General features: G+C 47.4%; 1 protein-coding gene across 1 annotated transcript in view; it reads left to right on the forward strand.

Moving 5' to 3' along the window:
* Positions 1 to 1,762: 1,762 nt before the first annotated feature.
* LOC144756209 (E3 ubiquitin-protein ligase TRIM39-like) overlaps positions 1,763 to 24,227 on the forward strand; it is a 393,646-nt gene continuing 371,181 nt past the window's right edge. Inside the window, exon 1 of the mRNA XM_078645823.1 lies at positions 1,763 to 2,167. Within this exon, the coding sequence (XP_078501949.1) occupies positions 1,763 to 2,167 (405 nt within the window). The remainder of the gene's footprint in view (positions 2,168 to 24,227) is intronic.

Below are 24,227 nucleotides of genomic sequence, written 5' to 3' on the forward strand. Positions count from 1 at the left end.
TATATATATATATATATATATTGTACAAGCCACTGTTAATAGTTTTAGGTCATGGCACATACATCCGTGTATTGTCACTGAAAAACCCTAAAATACTGTTTATCCAAATATCCAGACTGCATTCAGACACGCTATTTTCAAGCGGCTTTCTGTAAGAAATCTGAGCCCTGGCCATTACACTGTAATAATAAACAGTAATATTTCTTCTCCGTCGCTCGCCTCTTACATTCTGCAGAGACCTTGCATGTCCTAGGTGGGTCGGTGTGAGAAGGGGGCAGGACAGGCAGGTGAGGGTGTGGTCAAAAGGACAGAGCTGTGCTATGAAAACTGGGGAACCAGGCTCCAGTCTCGGCTCACCATCCTGTGATTCTGGACAAATCATTCAATCTCCCTTTTCCTTAAATACCTCCCAACATGTTTAATGTAACGTGTGCTCATGTAAAGCGCTCCTATAGAGTCTGTGCCCTCTGGGCTCTCCCAGGCCTTCAAAACTGACCTCAAAGTTCTCCTCCTTCAAAGACACTTTCAAATTTAATTCACGCCCTCTCTATTATCTGAAGGAAGACCTTCCATTATAGAAAATTATATTCTCCATGACTATGGAAGTGCCTTCCCAGTGTGTTCTTGTGGTTTGAGTGTCTGCCATTTATTGCAGTATTATCCTTGTACCTGTGTTTGGTACTCTTTTGTAACATGCACACATCACTTTTCTCTTGTAACACTGTTTGCTACCTCTTACATTTTGTTTGCTTTAGATACTTGCACAAGTGCCACCATTGCCTACGTAACGTTTGTTCTTGTGTTTGAGTGTCTGCCATGTATTGCAGTATTATACCTCTACTTGTACTTTGTACGCTTTTGTAACTTGCACACGTCACTTTTTCCTCATGTAATGTACCATTTGCTACCTCTTGTATTTTGTTTGCTCACAATTGTCACTTTCGCCTCTTGTAACTTAACGTTTGCTTTTGTAATTTGTTCACTTGTAATTTTCTCCTCATGTATCGTTGTTCCTATTATGAAACGCTCTGACACCTTCGGGTAAAGTAAATCCGCGCTATTTAAAAACGCATACAATTAAAATAAATAAATAAAAAATCTTGACTAGAATTACACCCCTTTCACTTTTCAACTATATGGAAGGGGAATCGCCGCCCCTCGAGGGGCGTGTTCCAGCACAATCAGGAAGACAGTGATCACCGATAGAACAAGGTCAACTGGAGCCACGCCCACTTACACATAAATCCGCTAGGTAACTGGAGCTACTCCCACTTCTACCTGGAGTTACTCCCACCTGGGGCCGCGCCCCTGGAGACATGTATTTTGTTTGCTCACAATTGTCACTATTACCTTATGTAAGTAACGTATGTTTTTGTAATCTGTTCTTTTGTAATGTTTCTCATTATGTTTCATTTCTGTTCCTAATGTGAAGCGCTCTGACGCCTTCGGGTAAAGTCCGCGCTATATAAAAATGCATAAATAAATAAATAAATAAAAATGCCCATTTAAACCTGTAGACACGCCCGCGTCACCTGCAGACACTCCAAGTTACACCGGGAGCCCCTGCCACTCACACCTGTAGACACGCCCAGTTACAGATGAGTCCACGCCGCTCCACAGGCAGACACTCCAGTCTCTCTGCAGACCCTCCCACCCCTGCTGCTCAGCACAGTGACAGCCAGTAGGAACCTGGGAGTGCCGTGAAAGAATAGTGACACGCCCACTTCACATTTTGCAAGAAACGAAACTTATCTCTAGAAAAATGGCGGCAAAGAAACAGCTCAAGGAGGAGGTTTCCTGCTCTATATGCCTGGAATATTTCACAGACCCTGTGTTTTTGGAGTGTGGACATGTCTTCTGTCTGTCCTGTATCACTCGGTGCTGGGAGGGGCTGCAGACAGACTTCCCCTGTCCTCAGTGCAGAGAAACCTCTAAGAACAAAACCTTAAGACCCAACAGATATTTGGGAAATATAGTGGAGCTGTTGAAACAGCTTCACACCCCGAGTGCGTCACCCCCGGGGGAGAATCTGTGCGGAGAACACGAGGAGAAGCTGAAACTGTTCTGTGAAGATGACCAGGAGACCATCTGTGTGATCTGTCGAGAGTCTAGAGACCACAAGGCTCACTCAGTCCTTCCCATGCAAGAGGCTGCCCAGGAGTACAAGGTGCGTAAAATATTGATGAGTGATGGCGTGGGGCCTCCACAGACGCATATAATTTCAAAGGCTGCCTAGGATTACAAGGCTTGTATGCCACCGATTTGGCCTTCCAAAGGTTCTGATTCAAAAACATTTTTATTTTCTCTTTGCACCTGTATATTTATGGGTTCATATGTTTCAGCACCTAAGCATAGTTAGCTGCTCCATTGCAAGTTTTTTTCATTGCATTCTGGGACTTGTAGTTTCGTCTTCATGTATAAAAGCCAAATTACACATTCCAGAATGCAAAGGGAAAATATTGACACCCTCCATACACCACTGAGATTGAAGTCTGTTCCTGTGTCGATGCACACACCACCTTTGAAAGTACAGTTCCTCAATACTACAATGTCATGGAAGAAAAACAGAACTCCAGGGGCCGTATTACATATAAAGTGCCCCAGGGGCGCAATGGGCCTTTGCGCCTGCTTGCTTGCCCCCTGGGCACCTTCGCATTTCAGAAGGGGCCTCAGACGCTTGTGTGGCCCCTTCTGAAATACCAATAGCGCTGTTGCACATAAAGCACCAGCCAGTGCGATAAATGGATACAAATAAGTGCAAGTACTCATCAAATTGAGTTCGGGTGTGTGGCTAGTGGGAGGGGCTAGGGGGATATGATACAATGGCACTTCTTCCATCTGATGTGTATTCATTTTGTATTTGCATTGTCCTTGTTGGTAATCTAAAATTCCCCATATGTGCAGATTCCCTCTGCACATGTGACATAACACATGCTTAGTAATTAATAGCCATTTTGCTCTTATGAACCCCTAGAATATGTATGCAACCCATTGCACTTAAAGTGATCTTGACATATTCTGCACTGAGTGATGGTGGGCCACCTATGTAGTATCTTGTGCCAGTGATGTAGGGTCCTGGTTCAGCCCTATCAGACCTTGCCTCTGGAATTTCAGATATTTGCTCAGTACCTTATTTCTCACAGAGAACACAGACCATGAAAAGATCAGGATGAGCTCAGGAAGAATATCACTTAGTTCATAATGGCATGCATGCAAAAACTTGTGATACAGAGGGGAGGCTTTAAATTATATTTGAACTTTCCCATCCTTTTTCCTTCATTCCCAAGAAAGCTAACAGAAAATACAATTGAAATGTATATCTCTAATAACTCTTAGGTATTCACAATATGTTGACCTGTGTACATTGGGGGTCTGTAATGTAAGTAGCCATGGTCCTTCCACCTATCTTTACTACATGAAAGGAGACTGCAGGGGAAACCCCTGGCACAGCAGCTTCAAGATGCACACTCCTAGTCTACTGCTTTACCATTTTCTTTCTTTTAATCCAGGTAACACCAAACAGTATTTGTACAGTCGTGGGCATCGTCCCTCCTTTAGCACCATAGTTTTCTAGAGATCCTCATTTAAAGGGCTCATCCTCATTTCCTCTTGTATGCAATGAGATCTCAGCACTGTGGGGTACTGGGTGTTGGTAGTTTAGTATGTTAATTTGGGCACTGTCATACTGGGTCTGCAGCGGGTGTGCGGAGCAGAGTAGAAGCAGGGATGGGTGGAACTTGTGTTTGTTCATGGTGTTTATGTGCTATGGAAACAAACCAATGACAAACATTTTTAGCATCTGGAAGGGGGATGTCAAACATCTCAACTATCCCTCTTTATGAGTCATGAATCCCCCCAGGCCAGGCGTGGCACAGCCAAGCATGAAGGCAGATGTGTAATCGTATCTCCTTCACACCTGGTCTTCTTACATCGTTGTTAGTTGGTGTCAGAAGGTGAGTAGCTAAATATTCTAGAGTAGATTCTTTGTAACACTGTGCACATCTCATTATTTTAGCTCAGTTATCCCTAAAGATGACATTACATTCTTTGAACAGTATTCCCATTCATGCATTACTGTCACCACACTTTAGAATACTTAGCATCTGCCACCCTCTGTTTGAAGTCACCGACCATCTAGGAACTTCTAGGGTCCTGGTTCTACCTATCCTACATAACACATGGAAATATGTTTGAGGCCTCATATTCAAGACTGACCGACTTGTGGTGTCTTCTGGCACAGAAGGAATCTCTGCTCACAACCCACATTTCCTTTTCAGATTGGTGATTTAACAGGGGTGTGTTGCCTACAGTGAAAGGACAACCTAAAAGAACTCACTAAGTACAACGGACGGATTCTGCAAGTCTCTCTGATTGCTGGACATGTCTTGGATGTAGGGGCCGGTCCATAACGCCGCCGGGATGGCCAGGTGAGAAAAGGCCAAGTGGCAGTGGGTCTTTATTACCCACCCTGGCTATCCCGACGGCGGCACCCAGCGATGAAGCACTTCCGGTCACCCGCCAATCGTGAGGCTAGAAGGTGCGAAGGCCAGATCTGATTCTGGCTGCCCCAGGCTGGCATCCTGCCGGATCGCGCAAGTCTCGGCCCACGGGGCCTGGGTCCTAAGCGCTGCGCCCACTACCCATTTTTGGGGGGGGTGGATGCTCTGTCCACAACCTACTGAACCCACCCCATGTCCTCTCTCATCTTAACTCTGGACAATAGAAACCACAAGCATTTACAATGCAACGGTCTCGGCATTGCAAAAGTTAGAGCTATTAGCATTGTAAATGAACGCGAGTTTAAGGTCTTGACATTGTAAATGACAAGGTCTTTTATTTATGTTTTAAAAACCAAAACATAAATAAGTCATTGTCATTTACAATGGCAATAGCTCAAAGTCGCGTAATGTGTATGGCTAACTACAGTAGCCTCCTGACGAGTGCCCTTTCACTTAATTTTTTACAAATGAAAGCCCTGGCACTTTTTTTTTTACAAATTAAGCATGGGTGGTGTCCATGTCTGTGCATGGGAGTGGTGGTGTCCGTGTGTGTATGGCGGTGGTGGTGGTGTCCGTGTGTGCATGGGAGTGGTGGTATCTGTGTGTGCATGGCAGTGGTGGTGTCCGTGTGTGTATGGCAGTGGTGGTGTCTGTGTGTGCATGGCAGTGGTGGTGTCTGTGTGTGCATGGCAGTGGTGGTGTCTGTGTGTGCATGGCAGTGGTGGTATCCGTGTGTGTATGCCAGTGGTGGTATCCGTGTGTGTATGGCAGTGATGGTGTCCGTGTGTGCATGGGAGTGGTGGTGTCTGTGTGTGCATGGCAGTGGTGGTATCGGTGTGTGCATGGCAGTGGTGGTATCTGTGTGTGCATGGCAGTGGTGGTGTCCGTGTGTGCATGGCAGTGGTGGTGTCTGTGTGTGCATGGCAGTGGTGGTGTCTGTGTGTGCATGGCAGTGGTGGTGTCTGTGTGTGCATGGCAGTGGTGGTGTCTGTGTGTGCATGGCAGTGGTGGTGTCTGTGTGTGCATGGCAGTGGTGGTGTCTGTGTGTGCATGGCAGTGGTGGTGTCTGTGTGTGCATGGCAGTGGTGGTGTCTGTGTGTGCATGGGAGTGGTGGTGTCTGTGTGTGTATGTTAGTGGTGGTATCCGTGTGTGCATGGCAGTGGTGGTGTTTGTGTGTGCATGGCAGTGGTGGTGTCTGTGTGTGCATGGCAGTGGTGGTGTCCCTGTGTGTATGGCAGTGGTGGTGTCTGTGTGTGCATGGCAGTGGTGGTGTCTGTGTGTGCATGGCAGTGGTGGTGTCTGTGTGTGCATGGCAGTGGTGGTGTCTGTGTGTGCATGGCAGTGGTGGTGTCTGTGTGTGCATGGCAGTGGTGGTGTCTGTGTGTGCATGGCAGTGGTGGTGTCTGTGTGTGCATGGCAGTGGTGGTGTCTGTGTGTGCATGGCAGTGGTGGTGTCCGTGTGTGCATGGCAGTGGTGGTATCCGTGTGTGTATACCAGTGGTGGTGTCCGTGTGTGTATGGCAGTGATGGTGTCCGTGTGTGCATGGCAGTGGTGGTGTCCGTGTGTGCATGGGAGTGGTGGTATCTGTGTGCGCATGGCAGTGGTGGTGTCTGTGTGTGTATGGCAGTGGTGGTGTCTGTGTGTGTATGGCAGTGGTGGTGTCTGTGTGTGTATGGCAATGGTGGTGTCCGTGTGTGTATGGCAGTGGTGGTGTCCGTGTGTGTATGGCAGTGGTGGTGTCCGTGTGTGCATGGCAGTGGTGATGTCTGTGTGTGCATAGCAGTGGTGGTGTCTGTGTGTGCATGGCAGTGGTGGTGTCCGTGTGTGCATGGCAGTGGTGGTGTCCGTGTGTGCATGGCAGTGGTGGTGTCCGTGTGTGCATGGCAGTGGTGGTGTCCGTGTGTGCATGGCAGTGGTGGTGTCCGTGTGTGCATGGCAGTGGTGGTGTCCGTGTGTGCATGGCAGTGGTGGTGTCCGTGTGTGCCTGGCAGTGGTGGTGTCCGTGTGTGCATGGGAGTGGTGGTATCTGTGTGTGCATGGGAGTGGTGGTATCTGTGTGTGCATGGGAGTGGTGGTATCCGTGTGTGCATGGGAGTGGTGGTATCCGTGTGTGCATGGGAGTGGTGGTGTCTGTGTGTGCATGGGAGTGGTGGTGTCTGTGTGTGCATGGCAGTGGTGGTATCCGTGTGTGTATGCCAGTGGTGGTATCCGTGTGTGTATGGCAGTGGTGGTATCTGTGTGTGCATGGGAGTGGTGGTATCCGTGTGTGCATGGGAGTGGTGGTGTCTGTGTGTGCATGGCAATGGTGGTATCCGTGTGTGTATGCCAGTGGTGGTATCCGTGTGTGTATGGCAGTGATGGTGTCCGTGTGTGCATGGCAGTGGTGGTGTCCGTGTGTGCATGGGAGTGGTGGTATCTGTGTGTGCATGGGAGTGGTGGTATCTGTGTGTGCATGGCAGTGGTTGTGTCCGTGTGTATGGCAGTGGTTGTGTCCGTGTGTGTATGGCAGTGGTTGTGTCCGTGTGTGTATGGCAGTGGTGGTGTCTGTGTGTGCATGGCAGTGGTGGTGTCTGTGTGTGCATGGCAGTGGTGGTGTCTGTGTGTGCATGGCAGTGGTGGTGTCTGTGTGTGCATGGCAGTGGTGGTGTCTGTGTGTGCATGGCAGTGGTGGTATCCGTGTGTGTATGCCAGTGGTGGTATCCGTGTGTGTATGGCAGTGGTGGTATCTGTGTGTGCATGGGAGTGGTGGTATCTGTGTGTGCATGGCAGTGGTGGTATCTGTGTGTGCATGGGAGTGGTGGTATCTGTGTGTGCATGGCAGTGGTGGTGTCCGTGTGTGCATGGCAGTGGTGGTGTGCATGGGAGTGGTGGTGTCCGTGTGTGCATGGGAGTGGTGGTGTCCGTGTGTGCATGGGAGTGGTGGTGTCCGTGTGTGCATGGGAGTGGTGGTGTCCGTGTGTGCATGGGAGTGGTGGTGTCCGTGTGTGCATGGAAGTGATGGTGTCCGTGTGTGCATGGAAGTGGTGGTGTCCGTGTGTGCATGGGAGTGGTGGTGTCCGTGTGTGCATGGGAGTGGTGGTGTCCGTGTGTGCATGGGAGTGGTGGTGTCCGTGTGTGCATGGGAGTGGTGGTGTCCGTGTGTGCATGGGAGTGGTGGTGTCCGTGTGTGCATGGGAGTGGTGGTGTCCGTGTGTGCATGGGAGTGGTGGTGTCCGTGTGTGCATGGGAGTGGTGGTGTCCGTGTGTGCATGGGAGTGGTGGTGTCCGTGTGTGCATGGGAGTGGTGGTGTCCGTGTGTGCATGGGAGTGGTGGTGTCCGTGTGTGCATGGGAGTGGTGGTGTCCGTGTGTGCATGGGAGTGGTGGTGTCCGTGTGTGCATGGGAGTGGTGGTGTCCGTGTGTGCATGGGAGTGGTGGTGTCCGTGTGTGCATGGCAGTGGTGGTGTCCGTGTGTGCATGGCAGTGGTGGTGTCCGTGTGTGCATGGCAGTGGTGGTGTCCGTGTGTGCATGGCAGTGGTGGTGTCCGTGTGTGCATGGCAGTGGTGGTGTCCGTGTGTGCATGGCAGTGGTGGTGTCCGTGTGTGCATGGCAGTGGTGGTGTCCGTGTGTGCATGGCAGTGGTGGTGTCTGTGTGTGCATGGCAGTGGTGGTGTCTGTGTGTGCATGGCAGTGGTGGTGTCTGTGTGTGCATGGCAGTGGTGGTGTCTGTGTGTGCATGGCAGTGGTGGTGTCTGTGTGTGCATGGCAGTGGTGGTGTCTGTGTGTGCATGGCAGTGGTGGTGTCTGTGTGTGCATGGCAGTGGTGGTGTCTGTGTGTGCATGGCAGTGGTGGTGTCCGTGTGTGCATGGGAGTGGTGGTGTCCCTGTGTGCATGTGTCAGCTGAGCTGGCACAGCAAGGGTACTGCAGCTGATTGCGTGGAGTGTTACAGGAGATGCTGTGAGGTCCCAGGATTAGATTTCCAGGCTGCATAACTCTTAGTATAAATCAGGTTCAACAATATACAGTTCAAAGAATGTTTTTTTTTTTTTAAATCTCCGTCTATCATCTCTGCACATGGCGTATGGAATGGATTTGACTCCCAAGGGGACCAGGACAGTGTACATCTTAAATGTTTTCACTGGAAATGCCCACTTCAATTTTGCAAGTGTTAATAACCCCTGGTCAATCAATCTAACACTAGCCATGGCGTGCGTGCAACTGGAAGTAGAAAAGTGGGATAGAAACACTATTAACTACTCGTGTATCAAAACCGCAAGAAGGAAACAACTGCAGCAGTGGTCACGCAAACTGGATATGGAATAGCTCCTAGCTACATCCCCACGAGATTTGAAACGCACCACAACTGAGCGCCCCAGCCAAACTCCATCTCCAACAAGCTTTGGGCAAATATGCCCCAAGACTTTCTGTCAGCAAGATTAGTCCCAATCAGGGAACTGAATCAATTTTGGAAAGCATTTAAGACCATAACCAGCTACAGACTGTGCAATTATGGAGGAGAATCTTTAGCACATCTAGTGCTGTGCTGCCCTGCTCTTTTACATGCCTGGCAAACCTAGTTGAGGCCTATATTTATACAACATGGTACTCGCTCAGCCAAGGAGGTCGTTTCACTTTCCATATTCCGCGTGAACACTGACTGAAATGGCCACATTTGGGAAATAAAGGTTTCCAACTCGCAATCAACTAACAAACAAAATCATCAAACTGCCATAGCAGTCAAACTCTTTATTTCCCTGCATGAGCAGTGTCTCATTGCGTGGCACATTTAATCATATTCAAGCACCGTTTTATTATGATTCAATCTTATTTTAAGTGGTTTGGCTAAATGCGCATGTACTGAAAGTTTGAGACCGTTTATGCTTTCTAATGCTTTTAAGTAATCACACAATAATGTTGTCATTGTCAGTTACATTTAGGCTTACAGTTCCATGAATGCATTTAGATCTGCAAGCTCCGGGGGAAGTGCCCTAGTGGACTACGTACCCCATGTTGTGTACATTTTGGCACCGCCGCGCGCCTCTCTGCAGACTCCCCCTGCATTCCAGAGAGGCGAGCGACGCGATCCGGTCAGCCCTGGAATGCCGTGGAGACTAGACCTGGCCGCGCGCACAACGTTATCCTATGGAAAAACGCTGCGTGCGGCCAGGTCTTGTCTCCCTTCGGCGTCCCAGACTGCTGAGACGCCGACAATAGTTCTCGGCGAGAACGCGCTTTTAGCGCTTTATAGCCGAGCCCTAATAAATGCAGCAAAAGAACATCACAGATCTGTCCTCCTTCAGATCCTGAAGGAAAATGAAGCCCAGTGAACCCCCTTTTCATTTTAAGGTTTGGTCAGAGACAGCTGTAGCGGTTTCATCAGCCTTATGAAATGAATTTCCATAAATAAACAAGCATTTACAATGCAATAGGTCTCGCAGCATTAAAGTTTGAGTTATTGGCATTGTGTATGACAATGCGTTGCATAACTTTTTCAGCAAACTTTGAATTGGTGAGCAGTCAGAGTGTGTGCAAGAGTATGCTGTTCTTGAAAGCAGTGTGGTACAGAGTGCAGGAATTTGGATGACCTGAGCAATGTGGATGATGCACCTAACGCACGGGGCTGACAGTTATTATTTACACAGCTCTGATGATGCACCTCACGCACTGGCTCACAGTTGTTATTCACACAGCCCTGATGATGCACCTCACGCACGGGGCTGACGCAGTTATTATTCACACAGCTCTGATGATGCACCTCACGCACTGACTCACAGTTGTTATTCACACAGCCCTGATGATGCACCTCACGCACGGGGCTGATGCAGTTTTTATTTACACAGCTCTGATGATGCACCTTAGGCACGGGTTCACAGCTGTTATTATTCACACAGCTCTGATGATGCACCTCCGACACAGGTTCACAGCTGTTATTATTCACACAGCTCTGATGATGCACCTCACGCACGGGGCTGACGCATTTTTTATTTACACAGCTCTGATGATGCACCTCAGGCACGGACTCACAGCTGTTATTATTCACACCGCTCTGATGATGCACCTCAGGCACGGGCTCACAGTTGTTATTATTCACACAGCTCTGATGATGCACCTCAGGCACGTGTTTATAGCTGTTATTATTCACACAGCTCTGATGATGCACCTCACTCACGGGGCTGACGGAGTTATTATTCACACAGCTCTGATGATGCACTTCAGGCACGGGTTCACAGCTGTTATTATTCACACAGCTCTGATGATGCACCTCCGGCACGGGTTCACAGCTGCTATTATTCACACAGCTCTGATGATGCACTAAATCATCCCGTGCATAACAAAACATGTATGTGTCCTTAAGTAATATAAGTGGCGCTCACGTGCAAGGATCGAATTCCCGCTATACACAACAGTAAAACAAAAAAAATAACTCTATTCAGGTTAAACGTCAAAGGATGAGTTACTGAAACGAAATAGCTGCCCTTATTTGAACTGCACCTAAATTGAGAAGGCGCTTCTTTCAAATAAAGCGCTCCTTGTATTCTTTCCACAGAATTGGTTGGGCCACAAACAGCCCAATAAATACGAACAATGATAGATAGCAGAAAGTTATTTTTCTATTGTGCTTACTTCCGCAGTTAACACATGTCAAAATGGTCTAAGTAACAGGTGCTGGTATTTCTCAATTAAATATTACTCGATGTACTAACCTCAAAAGGAAGAAAAGCTGTATTGGTCTGCTGGAAATCCCACTCATGGTTTATGGGCCACATCAGCTGTTAGGAGGGAGTGCTTAACTGACTAGCCTAACTAGTACTCTGGAGCAAAAATGAAATTGGAACGAAAATGGCCTCGTCGGATATATATTCAAATGAAAATGGCCTCACTTGACATATTCCAATAAGCATAGACCCATTTAGCAGAGTATAATATATGCATATGTCCTGCAATATCGCTGAGTTTGTTCTCACCCAGTCTACTGCACTCCTCTCAAAAAGTTATGTGCGCGCGCACTCGAAAACGAAACCCAGCGTGGGGGCGGGACTTCCGTCTTGTGCGCGAAGCCCGCGCCCACGGAGTTCCTGGTCCGAGGAGCAGTGGTGACGCGGGGCTCCCATGCCTGAGGGAGAGCCCCGCGGAGGCGACAGAACACCGGATTGGCGGTAAGTGGGCCTTGGGGGGCGCTCGTGTGTGTGTGTGTTCGTGTGCGCATGTGTGTGTGTGCGACGGCGGGGTGTCTGTATGTGTGCGTGTATGTGCGCTCCTGTGTGTGTGTCTCTGTGTGCGACGGCGGGGGTGGGGGGAGTGTCTCTGTGTGCGTGCGTGTATGTGCGCTCGTGTGTGTGCGCGCATGCGTGCAGGGGGAGGTGTGCCTGTGTATGTTTGCGCTTCCCAGGAGACAGCCACGGCGAGCGCGGCGCGTGCCAGTTTCAAATCGCCTCCAAGGCGATGCACGCGGCCAGGATTGTCTCCTGGGAAGCAGACACGGCGACAATAGGTTCTTGGCGAGAACGCGCTTCCGCGCGCTTAGTCGAGACCTAAAAATACATATGTAGAGGGGAATTTTACTAAACCGTGTTCATCCCTGGGTCTGTTCAGCTATCATTCACATTGTGCTTCCACTCACCAAAACAAATAGCATGGGGTAAAGCAGCAGCTCACGAAGGCAACTAACCACCTTGCACTGTGAGTGACGACATTTTTCCTTACCACATGGGCAAATTTGCCTTAAAAAGTGCACTTCACTGCCAGGCTGGTGGGCCAGTACTTTACTTTGGCAATTCTTTTTTTCTTTCCAGTTTTTATCCATTTTTTAGTCATTGTGTTTGTTCAAAATAGGTCCCCACCAATGTAGCTTTTCCTCTCACCAATAAGAATCATACTTCCATGTGATGTGTATTAAAACTAAAAATGGGTTCTAAACCTGTTGAGGAGAGGATGTTGCAGAACAATTAGAGCAGTTGACCTTGAAGCTGGAGAACCAGGTTCCAGTCTCGACAGGGATGCTCAACATCCTGTGATTCTGGGCAAATCGATCTCCCTGTGCCTCGCAACAACATTAATGTGTCCATCTGTAACACAACTTCAATCAATCAATCAATCAAGACATTTATAGAGCGCACTACTCACCCGTAGGGTCTCAAGGCGCTAGGAGGGGGGGGTGCCGTTACTGCTCGAACAGCCAGGTCTTGAGTTTCTTCCTGAAGGAGAGGTGGTCTTGGGTCAGGCGCAGGTCGGTCGGGAGGGAGTTCCAGGTCTTGGCGGCCAGGTAGGAGAAGGACCTTCCTCCTGTTGTCGCTCTTGGATGCGTGGGACGGCGACGAGGGCGTGGCTGGTTGATCTGAGGTGGCGCTTGGGAGCGTAGAAGTTGATTCGGTTGTTGAGGTAGCTCGGGCCTTGGTCGTGTAGGGCTTTGTGTGCGTGGGTGAGGAGACGGAAGGTGATTCTTTTCTTGACGGGGAGCCAGTGCAGGTCTCTCAGATGTCCGGAGATGTGGCTGTTTCGTGGGATGTCGAGGATGAGTCTGGCTGAGGCGTTCTGGATCCGCTGGAGTCTCTTCTGGAGCTTGGCGGTGGTTCCGGCGTAGAGGGCGTAGAGGGCGTTGCCGTAGTCCAGTCGGCTGGTGACGAGGGCCTGGGTGACAGTTTCCCTGGTCTCGGTGGGGATCCACCAGAAGATCTTCCGTAGCATGCGTAGGATGTTGAAGCATGATGAGGAGACGGCGTTGACTTGTCTGGTCATGGAGAGGGAGGAGTCCAGGATGAAGCCCAGGTTGCGTGCGTGGTCCGTTGGTTTGGGTGCGGTGCCCAGGGCGGGGGGCCACCAGGAGTCGTCCCAGGCGGAGGGGGAGGAGCCCAGGATGAGGACCTCCGTCTTGTCTGAGTTCAGTTTCAGGCGGCTGGTCGTCATCCACTCGGCTTGTGGTAAATAAATAAATAATACCCTATTTTTGACTAGACTTATAGCATAACAGATAGCTCAATAAATAAGAGTCAAGATTCGAGGTAGTAGGAGTTTCTGCAGGTTTATTACAGCATAAGGACAGGATCAGGACAACCTGCATAGGAACAGAATGACAGGGCCCAGCAGGACAACTGGGGCCCAGCAGGGGAAAAGAGGCCCAGCAGCTGCCGGGGCTTGGTCTGGGATGAGCGCGCTAACATTCAATAACAAAACATTGACTTATATACATAGCGCAAACACATAGCATTACATTGCAGTAGGCGTAACAGTAGGTGGAGTAGAAGGCGTGACGCGTAGCAGTCGCGAGAGATAACAGAAATAAGGGGTGTAACTGGGAGTTTACTTAGACATGTGATGCAAAACGTAACAGAATATGTCATGAATGGGCGGAAACATTGGAGGGGGCTACCTAAGGAGCCGGGACCTCTAACCTAATGGTGCGCGGAAACTAGCAATGACGTGTTACTAGGAGAAGCTGGGGGCTACGAACTCTGGGCTAGGAGCAGAGACTAGAGTCTGGAGGGTCGGAGCGACATGTACCTAAACCCTATCTGGTATCTAATGTTTAGGGAACACGTTGATATAAACTAGAAGTCATGAGGGGAAAAGCTAACTTGATTCTAAGACTGGACCATGCATTATTCTACATGTAGTGCGTGAAGAATATTAAATGACCATTAAATACAGTATTTCTCTAACGTGGAGACGAGAAGGCTAGACAATGACGGAAACTATTGATGCAGTTCAGTAGCTTAGGAATGCAGAGGAGGAGGACTGAACTGATAGCTGGAACTATAACATACTTTTGGCAGACTCAGAGGCAGAGCCGGGGTGCACCGGGCACTGCAAGGCAGGAAGTAAGTGAAGGGTCGAGGATACAGGTGGGGGCTGTATCGCTCCTCAGCGAGGCTTTCAGGAGACAGGAGCTGAATCTGTGGTCCGGGCCCTTTTGAGGCCTAGAAACGGAGACTTTATAATGGAATAACGTGCACACTGAGAAACGTGGCAACATTATTTACATAGGCCTGATATTCGTAGTATTCACGAGGACTGGAAACTAACATACTAGAGGTGGACACAACTGTAATTGCGTCTTTAATCAGAAATGGGGAATAACATATGCATATTGATCATGCACACATAACATATGATGGATGAGGCGTAGGGACACAGAACATGGCAAAATTTACTTTTCCACATTCCCTCCTTGTCACTACGTTTCCATCAGGAAACATCAATATTCATGATACCGTCTATCATTTCATACAGTACCATTTGCTCGTCTCGAATTGTCTTGGAACGAGATTTAGAACAGGGCTTGGGACGGGGAGTACAAGAGGTAGCACACATGCTGCAAATCGCAGGGCCACATTGTATACAGAGGCAGCAGCTAAATATGATCGCTACTGCAATACCTAGAAAGGACAGGACTTTCCAACCCCATGCGGAAATTATATTCCAGAACCAACCGGACCATGTCCAGGTGCCTGGATCTTGGTGTAACAGATGGGCAATCTTATGGAGTCTGGTTATAGCTGAATAAACAGACGGCGCGTTATTTGGAATGAAAATGCAACAACTGGATCCGAGAATTCTACAGGCCCCGCCCCTATCGGCCAGTATGACGTCAAGGACGAGACGATTCTGTAAAACGACAATTCTCATAAAGGATTGTTCTTCAGTTAAGTTACCTAGAGCAGAGGCAGTCTCATCTACTACTGCTTCAAGGGTTCTTGTTAACCTACGAATAAGCTTACTATTTACAACTGTACCTAAATAAGGAAAAACACCTTTATCTATATCAATGAATTGCTCTGCGGCAGTTTCAGTATAATCGACAATCGGGAGATTTCTCTTGTGTCTAGTATGTACTAAGAAAGAATTCCTATGATAGTCAGGTGGGGCTAAAAAAACAGGTGGCAGTAGGAAAGCAATGTAACAGGTTCCCTCCCAATCGAGGGGCAGACGGACATATGCAGTTTGACCACAAATAAAATAAGAATGACGTGAAGCTTTGAAAATAGATTTCCCACTGTCACTATACTGGATAACAGTAGTACATTCACTATGACCTATATGTACAGAACCATAACTACGGACACATAATTCGCCTTTGACTGGTAGTACTGAAATAGCGGGTGAGTCTGGAGTAGTATCAGACTGAACATTCAGAACCATGAAATTCGACGAATAATTACCTAAATTATATACTTCATTTTCTAGATCTAAACCTGTTCTGTGGGGAAAACCTTGCTTGTCTGGGAAACATGTACTGTTAAGAAAAGACATATCTGTTGAGGATGACGTTAACGTGGACCATGCTCCACACGAACCATTGTGTGAAAATGGATAAGGAAACAGTGGCAGAACTCCCTTCGGTGTCTGGAAAGGGGGGAGTCGACCACACACCCAACAATTAGTGGCATTGCTGGTCTGGTGTGAATAATGTAACATACGGATGAATGTGTTATTACGCATGGCGAGGCGGTATGCATATTCGTGAGGAGGCAGATCACTAAACGTGTGCTCTACTGTAGTATGAGCAGACATATTTACATGAGGAACTGGAAAATACAGAAAAAATGCGTAGCTGGTGCATGAAATCATTAGGCTGAGAAATAATATGAAACTCAGAAAAACGATGCATTGTAGTGAACTGCGACTGACTCTCTCACTATGGGGGTCTATTTTATACATGTCAGAAACAGTCTAACCGTTTCACCTAGGGGAGGACTTATACAATCAAACTGGCTGACTTATTAGACCTGAGCTTTAACTTATACTCCTGTTGCGGAGTTTTCTCTAACAAGGGAGGGGTTGTAATAAAGTCTGGTGCGGGACAGTCCTTCAAAACAATGTTCTGGCAATCCTTCGAATCCTGGGAAATGTTCTTGGCAATGTCTGGTTCCGATCCTTTGAAAAGTTTTACATGAGAAAGGTGGACCCACCCCTTCCTGCCTTCCAACTTGACGGCAGTTCGGGTGGTCAAGAGGACCTGACGTGGCTCCTTCCAACGTGGTTCCAGCGGACTTGATCTGTCAAAATTTCTGATCATCACTAGGGAGCCTGGAACGATCTCGTGCGGTGCCACCTCAGTATTGTCTGGAAATGCGGCGGCAACCTGTGAACGACATGAGTTGAGGGCAGACATCAAGGAAGCTAGGTAATCTGTCAACATATTACATGAAACATCGGTAATACTTCGGGGTCTAGGAGTACCCCACATGTTAGGGGGGCGGCCGAAAACGACCTCATACGGGGACAGACCTGATCTGGAATGTGCGACCATACGCATGTAAAACAGAGCGACTGGCAAAGCTACTAACCAGTCCACACCTTTGTCTTTACAGACTTTTGCTATACGGATTTTCAGAGTCTGATTATGTCTTTCGACTAGTCCAGCTGCTTCTGGATGGCGTACACAATGGAACTTCCACTGGTACCCTAACAACAGGGAAACATGTTTCATGAGTTCGGATGAGAATGGCTGGCCGTTATCAGAATATACGACTCTAGGGAGTCCATATCTAGGGAAGAATTCACGAACCAACTGTTTGGCAGTGGTCGCGGCTGTGTAATCTGGGACTGGATATGCTTCTGTCCATCTGGACAAGGCGCATACAACTACAAGGACATACTTGAAACCTCGACATCGCTCCATTTGAATGTAATCCATCTGGAGGACCTCAAAAGGGTGGTCAGGGGGCTGGAAACCACCTTGTTCCACCGGAACACTTTTACCTGGATTAAACTGACAACATATCATACAGGTACGGACTTTCTGCTTGGCTGCAGCTCGTAAATGCTTATTGAACCAAATGTTCTGGATACTGTCTAACATAGCTTTTTCTCCTAAATGTGCTGGACTATGTGCGGTATTGATAATGACTTGAACCATAGAATCGGGGAGAAACCATGTGGCTCTACCCTTCGTTAACCATCCTTGATCTGTCTGGACCCCTCCTTGTACAGACCATTTCTTGATTTCATCGGGGGTAGCATGTAACTGGATATCTATGACATCTTGTGTAGGGTCCTTAACTGTCATGCATGTAGTCAGATCTGGAATATGTGTCTTGTTTACTGGAATGTCTGGAGTCTGTGCTGTAAGCTTGGCTGTGCGGTCTGCTAAATCATTACCTTGGGAAATAATGTCAGTGACTTTCGTATGTGCTTTGCACTTCATGATAGCAATAGATGTCGGTAAATGTATGGCATCTAACAGGGCTTGAATAAGGAGACCATGCTGAATCTTGGTTCCATGAGAAGTCATAAAACCTCTCTCCTGCCAGAGCACTCCGAAGTCGTGTACAACTCCGAATGCGTAACGTGAATCTGTGTAAACATTAACTTTCAGGTTCTTGGCATGTATACAGGCTTGTGTCAGAGCAACTAGCTCTGCTGCTTGAGCGGACAGAGTATCAATACGGTGTGTTTCAATAACTTCAGTGTCAGTAGTCACTGCATACGCGGCGACTAGTTCTCCTGTACTAGTTCTCATACATGAACCATCCACATAAAGTGTCAGGTCAGGATCTGGTAACGGAATGTCTGTCAGGTCTTGTCTTGGCTTTGTCGTAATGTTAACTACTTCCACACAATCATGTGTGTCTGGATTTGAACTAACTGATGGTAACAGTGTAGCAGGATTCAGGACGTTGCAGCGTCTAATTTCTATGTGTGGCTGGAACAGTGTCAATTCATAACCTGTTAAACGTGCAATTGTCAAGTGCTGAGTTTGTGTTCGGTTTAAAAGAACTTCTACTGAATGTGGAACCTGTACTGTCAGGGAATGTCCTAAAACTATGGAATCACTTTGTCTGATGGCTAGTGCTGTGGCTGCAACTGACTTGAGGCACGCAGGCAACGCCTGGGCGACTGGATCTAATGTGCTTGAAAAATAAGCACAGGGCTTGTATTGTCCTGCTTGATCTTGTGTGAGAACAGATAATGCTGTACCTTCGCGTTCTGTAACGAAAAGTGTAAAAGGCTTACTGTAGTTTGGTGTAGCTAGAACTGGAGCTTGACATAGGGCTTTCTTTAACTCGTTGAAACTAAGTGTATGGTCAGATGTCCAAGGGAGGACAGTCGATACGGCTGCCTCCTGTGTCGTTAACTGTATCAGTGGCTTGGCTAGAAATGCATACTGGGGAATCCATTGTCTACAATAAGAAGTAAGGCCGATAAAGGCACGTACCTCCTTCTGGGTTCTGGGCTGGGGAAGACTCGCTATTAACTGGATACGGTCGGGTGTCAACTGCCTACCCCTCTTGGACAGCAAGTGTCCTAAGTATACCACTTGCTGGACACAGAATTGAAGCTTCGAAGGTGACACCTTGTGCCCCATCTCGGCTAGAAAATACAGAACTGTAAGTGATGCTCGCTCGCAGTCACGTTCAGAACGGGCTGTGATCAGCAGATCATCGACATACTGGAGCAGGGCAGTGTCAGTTGGCATGTGAATGTTGTCTAGTTGTCTCTTGAGTGCTTGACTGTAAATACTAGGGCTTTCTGTAAAACCTTGAGGAGCGCGTGTAAACATATAGCTCCTTCCATTTAAACAAAATCCGAAAAGAAACTGGCTGTCTGGATGAATTGGAACACTAAAAAATGCATTCTTGAGGTCAATAACAGTGAAAAACATGGCTTCGGAATCAATGGCTGTTAACAGGGAAGAAATGTCTGGAACAACTGGGTACTGAGGAATAATACATTTGTTAAGCTCTCGTAAATCAATCACTAATCGATATACTGGGGGTGCATTTGGATCAGTACGTTTCATGACTGGAATGATCGGAGAGTTACATACATTGGAGTCAGTTTCTACAACTACTCCTTGAGCCATGAGCTCGTCAATAATTTTGGATAAGGCTGCTACAGCCTCAGGTGGCAATCTGTACTGCCTGATTCGTGGTAACACTACACCTGGTTTGAGAGTCACACGATAGGGTGTGATTTGCATGTAACCTACATCAGTTGGACCTTGCGCCCATAAATGCTGCGGAACATTAGACAATCTTGAATCAAAATCTCGTAATACATAGTGACCCTTAAAGTCACGTAGGAACAGACGTATTCCCTCTGGGGAACAGCAAATAACTGCACCTAACTCTTTCAGTGTTTTAATGCCTAATAGATTTTCTGGACATGACTTAGTAAGTAACAGATCAGTAGTACGGGACAATGGACCTACTTCTAGAGTAACTGGCTTTGAAATCTCATTAACTATGGGTTTTCCTGAAAATCCAAGGGAAACATTTCTTGAGCCTGAGAGCGGAGCCCCTGGAACTTCGGCGTGACTAATTGTGGTCCTACTTGCCCCTGTATCGATCAAAAACTTTCTGTCTCTCCCTAATACTTGACTGTGAACATAGGGACCTTCTTGGTCTACAGGTATCTCGATGAGAGGCAAGCCAACCTCCCTCTCTAGGCTGTTTCATGAATACTGCTGGTACTCTGGATACTCAGACTGTGCATACTGGTACATCTGCTGTGTGACATCCTGTGTTGCAGCAATAGGCTGCGGTACGGTAACTGTCTGTGGTGCATTCTGTGACTGAGGAGTCTGTGAAACTTGTTCTTGTCTCGGCGGACGTGGTCTTTCTTTAGTCTTACCAGTAGCTATGTTGTGTTTCAGAACTGCACACTCGTTTATAAAATGACCTGGCTGTTTACAATAATTGCAGTTCCCTTTAACGGGAGCCGCAGAATGACTGGCTTGATTCGGACCCCTCTTCTGACTGTCTTGAGGAATAGATTGTGCAACTAGCACTTTCATTTTCGTGTCTTTCATACGTTTTCTTTCGTGTTCTTGCTCTTCTCTGATTCTATTCTGGTGGTACTGGAGCATCTGGAGCATCTGGGACGGAGTATTTGCTTGCCAGGTGCTTTCGACTTTCAAAACTCTGTTTTTAATTTGTGGACTTGAATTCTCGACTAATTTGGTAACGAAAAGATGAGGGTATGACTCACTACTTGTCTTGAGACCACTGTTAATACTGAAACATTTCTCAAATCTAGAATAAAAATCACTAATATCCTCTTCTTGTTTCTGTTTACAGGCTGAGATTGCATCCCAGTCTTCTTTCCTAGTTGTCAATAATCTGGGTAAAACTTGAATCAATAATTCTGGTAATTCTTTACATTTATCTCCAAGACCGGTACCTGGTACTCGTGCCTTGTCTTCAGCTTCTAGAGCTGCCCAATCGATCTTTTTCTCTCCCACCTCCCATTCTTTTTCCTTTAACTTTTCATACACCCCTGCGGGTAACAGGACCTTTAACATTTTAATGATATCAGGGTAAGTGTATTCTCCCATACGGAGCATGTCTTTTAATTCTCTATGGAACCCCGCTGGATCTTTGTCATGACAGGGGATTAATTTCTTCATTTCAAGAAGTTCCATCTTTGATATCGGAGTGTATACAAACACTCGTTGCATTACGCCACCCGCCCCTTGGACTGGGTGGACTTCTCGTAGTGGATTCTGTCTGTCTATGTAGAATGGTTTACTTTCTGGGGGTGAGACATGAACAAAATGCGGGTTCAGGAACGTTCTATACTTGTGGCGCTGTTCTAGAATGACACTTATTAAATCGGTACCTAGACCTCTCCATCTGTACTGGAGTAACTCGTTCAGGATATCATGTAACGGGCCTGGATCAGAATGTTGACCCTCATACAGGGTAATGAGGTGTTGGATCATATACATACCCACCAGTCGTTGCTCGGCTGGGGGCAATTTCAGAAACATTTGTGCCACTATTTCGTCTGGAAAAGTGGTAGAATCAGTAATCCATCGGACTGCTGATCGGGCTAGTTCTTGTTCGTGCATGGTACTTAATTCGCTATATCCGACTCGTGATTTCAGAATGTGATCGGTAGCTTGAAATACTTGTTCTAAAGAGCTTTGTTCTGGTGCTGGATGATGAAAAATAGACTTAGGTTCTGGACGTAAATGGCGATCTAGAAATCTGGATTTTCCTACATACGCTATTCTGGCGGGATTCTCGTCTTCCTCTTCAGGATCAGAGATACTTTCTTTCTCGCTTACTTGTGCTGCTTTACGCTGTTCGTGTAACCTTATTATTTCTTTACGAATTATCTTGTACATACTTTCCATGGCACTAATGGTCTTGTGCTTACCCTCGGCTATATTATCACTCCACCTTGTTAAGATTCTCATTTCGGCGGGATCTTTAGACGGATAATCTTGTTCTCTTATTAGACAATTGACCAGGAACTTTAATATCATGAGCTGAATCTCGGCTTTCCTTTGAGACATAATTTCGCCAATGCTTTCTGGATCATCCCCTGTACGGATGAAACGATATATTCTGTCTAGATCTTCTTTCATATTTGGTAAGGTGACTAGATACTCGGTCACCCTTCTTACGCGTACGGAATATAAAACCATATTATATTCGCCTGGAACTGGATCATAAACACATTCGGCAAGGGCTTGTCTGATTTCTGTAACAGACTTATTACTTTTAGGAGTACGCTGTGATGCTTGAGCATGTAATTCGAGTGCTGATAAACGTTTGTGTGGCGGCGGGGTTTGAGGAGGACCTCCTCCTGCGGCCCCTAGACTAGAATCGTCGACTGACATTCTTCGTGCTTGCAGGGTCGGTAATTGTAACGTGGGCTGAACTTGTATGGCAGGCTGACCCGGGGGTACCATAACAGGTACTCCGGTGTCTGGAGGAACGGGAAGTGCCTGATTTACAGGGACAGGCGGAGCGCGAACTGGATTTGCATATTCTGGAACTGTGTCGTCCAAATAGGACGAAATAAAAATATCAGCTGCGGTCGGTTTGTGACGTAGCTTGGTCGGAACCAATGGTGGCGGGAAATTACTGGGTGCCTCTGGGGTTGCTTTTGGCAAGCCTTCGGCAAGGAGAGGATACATACCCTTAATAAGGGCATGCCTCTGTCTGTCTGACTGTTCGACTTTAACTTGTTCACCTATCTCGATTAATTCTCTTTCTTGAGCTCGTTCTTGGGATTCTCTACTTAACTCTGACTTTCTGACTTCCTTTTCCGTTCTTTTATGAGCTTCCTTACGCCATAACTCGATGGCATCTTTCTGTGACTGTCTGGCTTTCTTTTTCCATAATGCTTCTTCTACTCGCATGATACATTCGGCATCCCATGTACCCGATACGGGCCATCTATACTTTTCTTCTAACTGTTTGGTATACTCTACCCATAAATCTAGATACAATATGGCGCTTATGCCATGTTTCTGATACATAAAGTGACCTGGACTGTCCCTAGGCGGAACAGGAACTGCTGCTTCCAGCAGACCCTTTCTAGTTTTTAACTGACGTAACTTGGAAAAGAGCGGCATTCTAAACTTGAATCGGAACACAATACAATACACGAAAAACAATAACAATTGGGAAAACAATTCAGGCATACCACGACATTGGAAATACATTAAACAACATTATAAATAACAGTTCGAACAGAATACTACCTGGAAATACTGAAAACAGAAACAGAACAGAATTCTCGAGAACGGAACAGACTAGAGTTACTGGATGCACTGCTGTAACAGCACGGAACATACCGGTCCCATAAAGGAACGCATCAAGACCCGTATCCACCCAGGTGAACACTTCGTTTGTGGGCTTGGGTACCACCAACCCACGGACCAGGAGTCAATTTAGACTGACCCTGTCTAGACACTACCCCAGCAATGGTACTCACCGGGCAGCACGGAACGGAAGGCCTCGAACGGGACTGGACTACGACGGACTTCGGACTTCGGACTTCAGTTACGGGTGGGCCTCCGGATACCTCGGACCTTGGACTCTCGGCTTGGGCTCTGGTCGGGACTCGCCGCGTTCCTCCACCGTCTCGTTCGGATGCTGGACCGCCTCCTCCGTCTCCTCCGTGGGCCTGAGGGATACTTGAAGCAGAAATATCTGCACTTGGCCAGTATGGTTCCGTCACGACTGCAGAGGGTCAGGGGGTCGGCGTGGCTTCACCGACGCGTGGGGAAAGGGCAAGTCCCTATTCGGGCGCCATTATGTGGTAAATAAATAAATAATACCCTATTTTTGACTAGACTTATAGCATAACAGATAGCTCAATAAATAAGAGTCAAGATTCGAGGTAGTAGGAGTTTCTGCAGGTTTATTACAGCATAAGGACAGGATCAGGACAACCTGCATAGGAACAGAATGACAGGGCCCAGCAGGACAACTGGGGCCCAGCAGGGGAAAAGAGGCCCAGCAGCTGCCGGGGCTTGGTCTGGGATGAGCGCGCTAACATTCAATAACAAAACATTGACTTATATACATAGCGCAAACACATAGCATTACATTGCAGTAGGCGTAACAGTAGGTGGAGTAGAAGGCGTGACGCGTAGCAGTCGCGAGAGATAACAGAAATAAGGGGTGTAACTGGGAGTTTACTTAGACATGTGATGCAAAACGTAACAGAATATGTCATGAATGGGCGGAAACATTGGAGGGGGCTACCTAAGGAGCCGGGACCTCTAACCTAATGGTGCGCGGAAACTAGCAATGACGTGTTACTAGGAGAAGCTGGGGGCTACGAACTCTGGGCTAGGAGCAGAGACTAGAGTCTGGAGGGTCGGAGCGACATGTACCTAAACCCTATCTGGTATCTAATGTTTAGGGAACACGTTGATATAAACTAGAAGTCATGAGGGGAAAAGCTAACTTGATTCTAAGACTGGACCATGCATTATTCTACATGTAGTGCGTGAAGAATATTAAATGACCATTAAATACAGTATTTCTCTAACGTGGAG

Source organism: Lissotriton helveticus, chromosome 5_1 (genome assembly GCF_964261635.1).
Source record: "Lissotriton helveticus chromosome 5_1, aLisHel1.1, whole genome shotgun sequence".
Classification (NCBI taxonomy): Eukaryota; Metazoa; Chordata; class Amphibia; order Caudata; family Salamandridae; genus Lissotriton; species Lissotriton helveticus.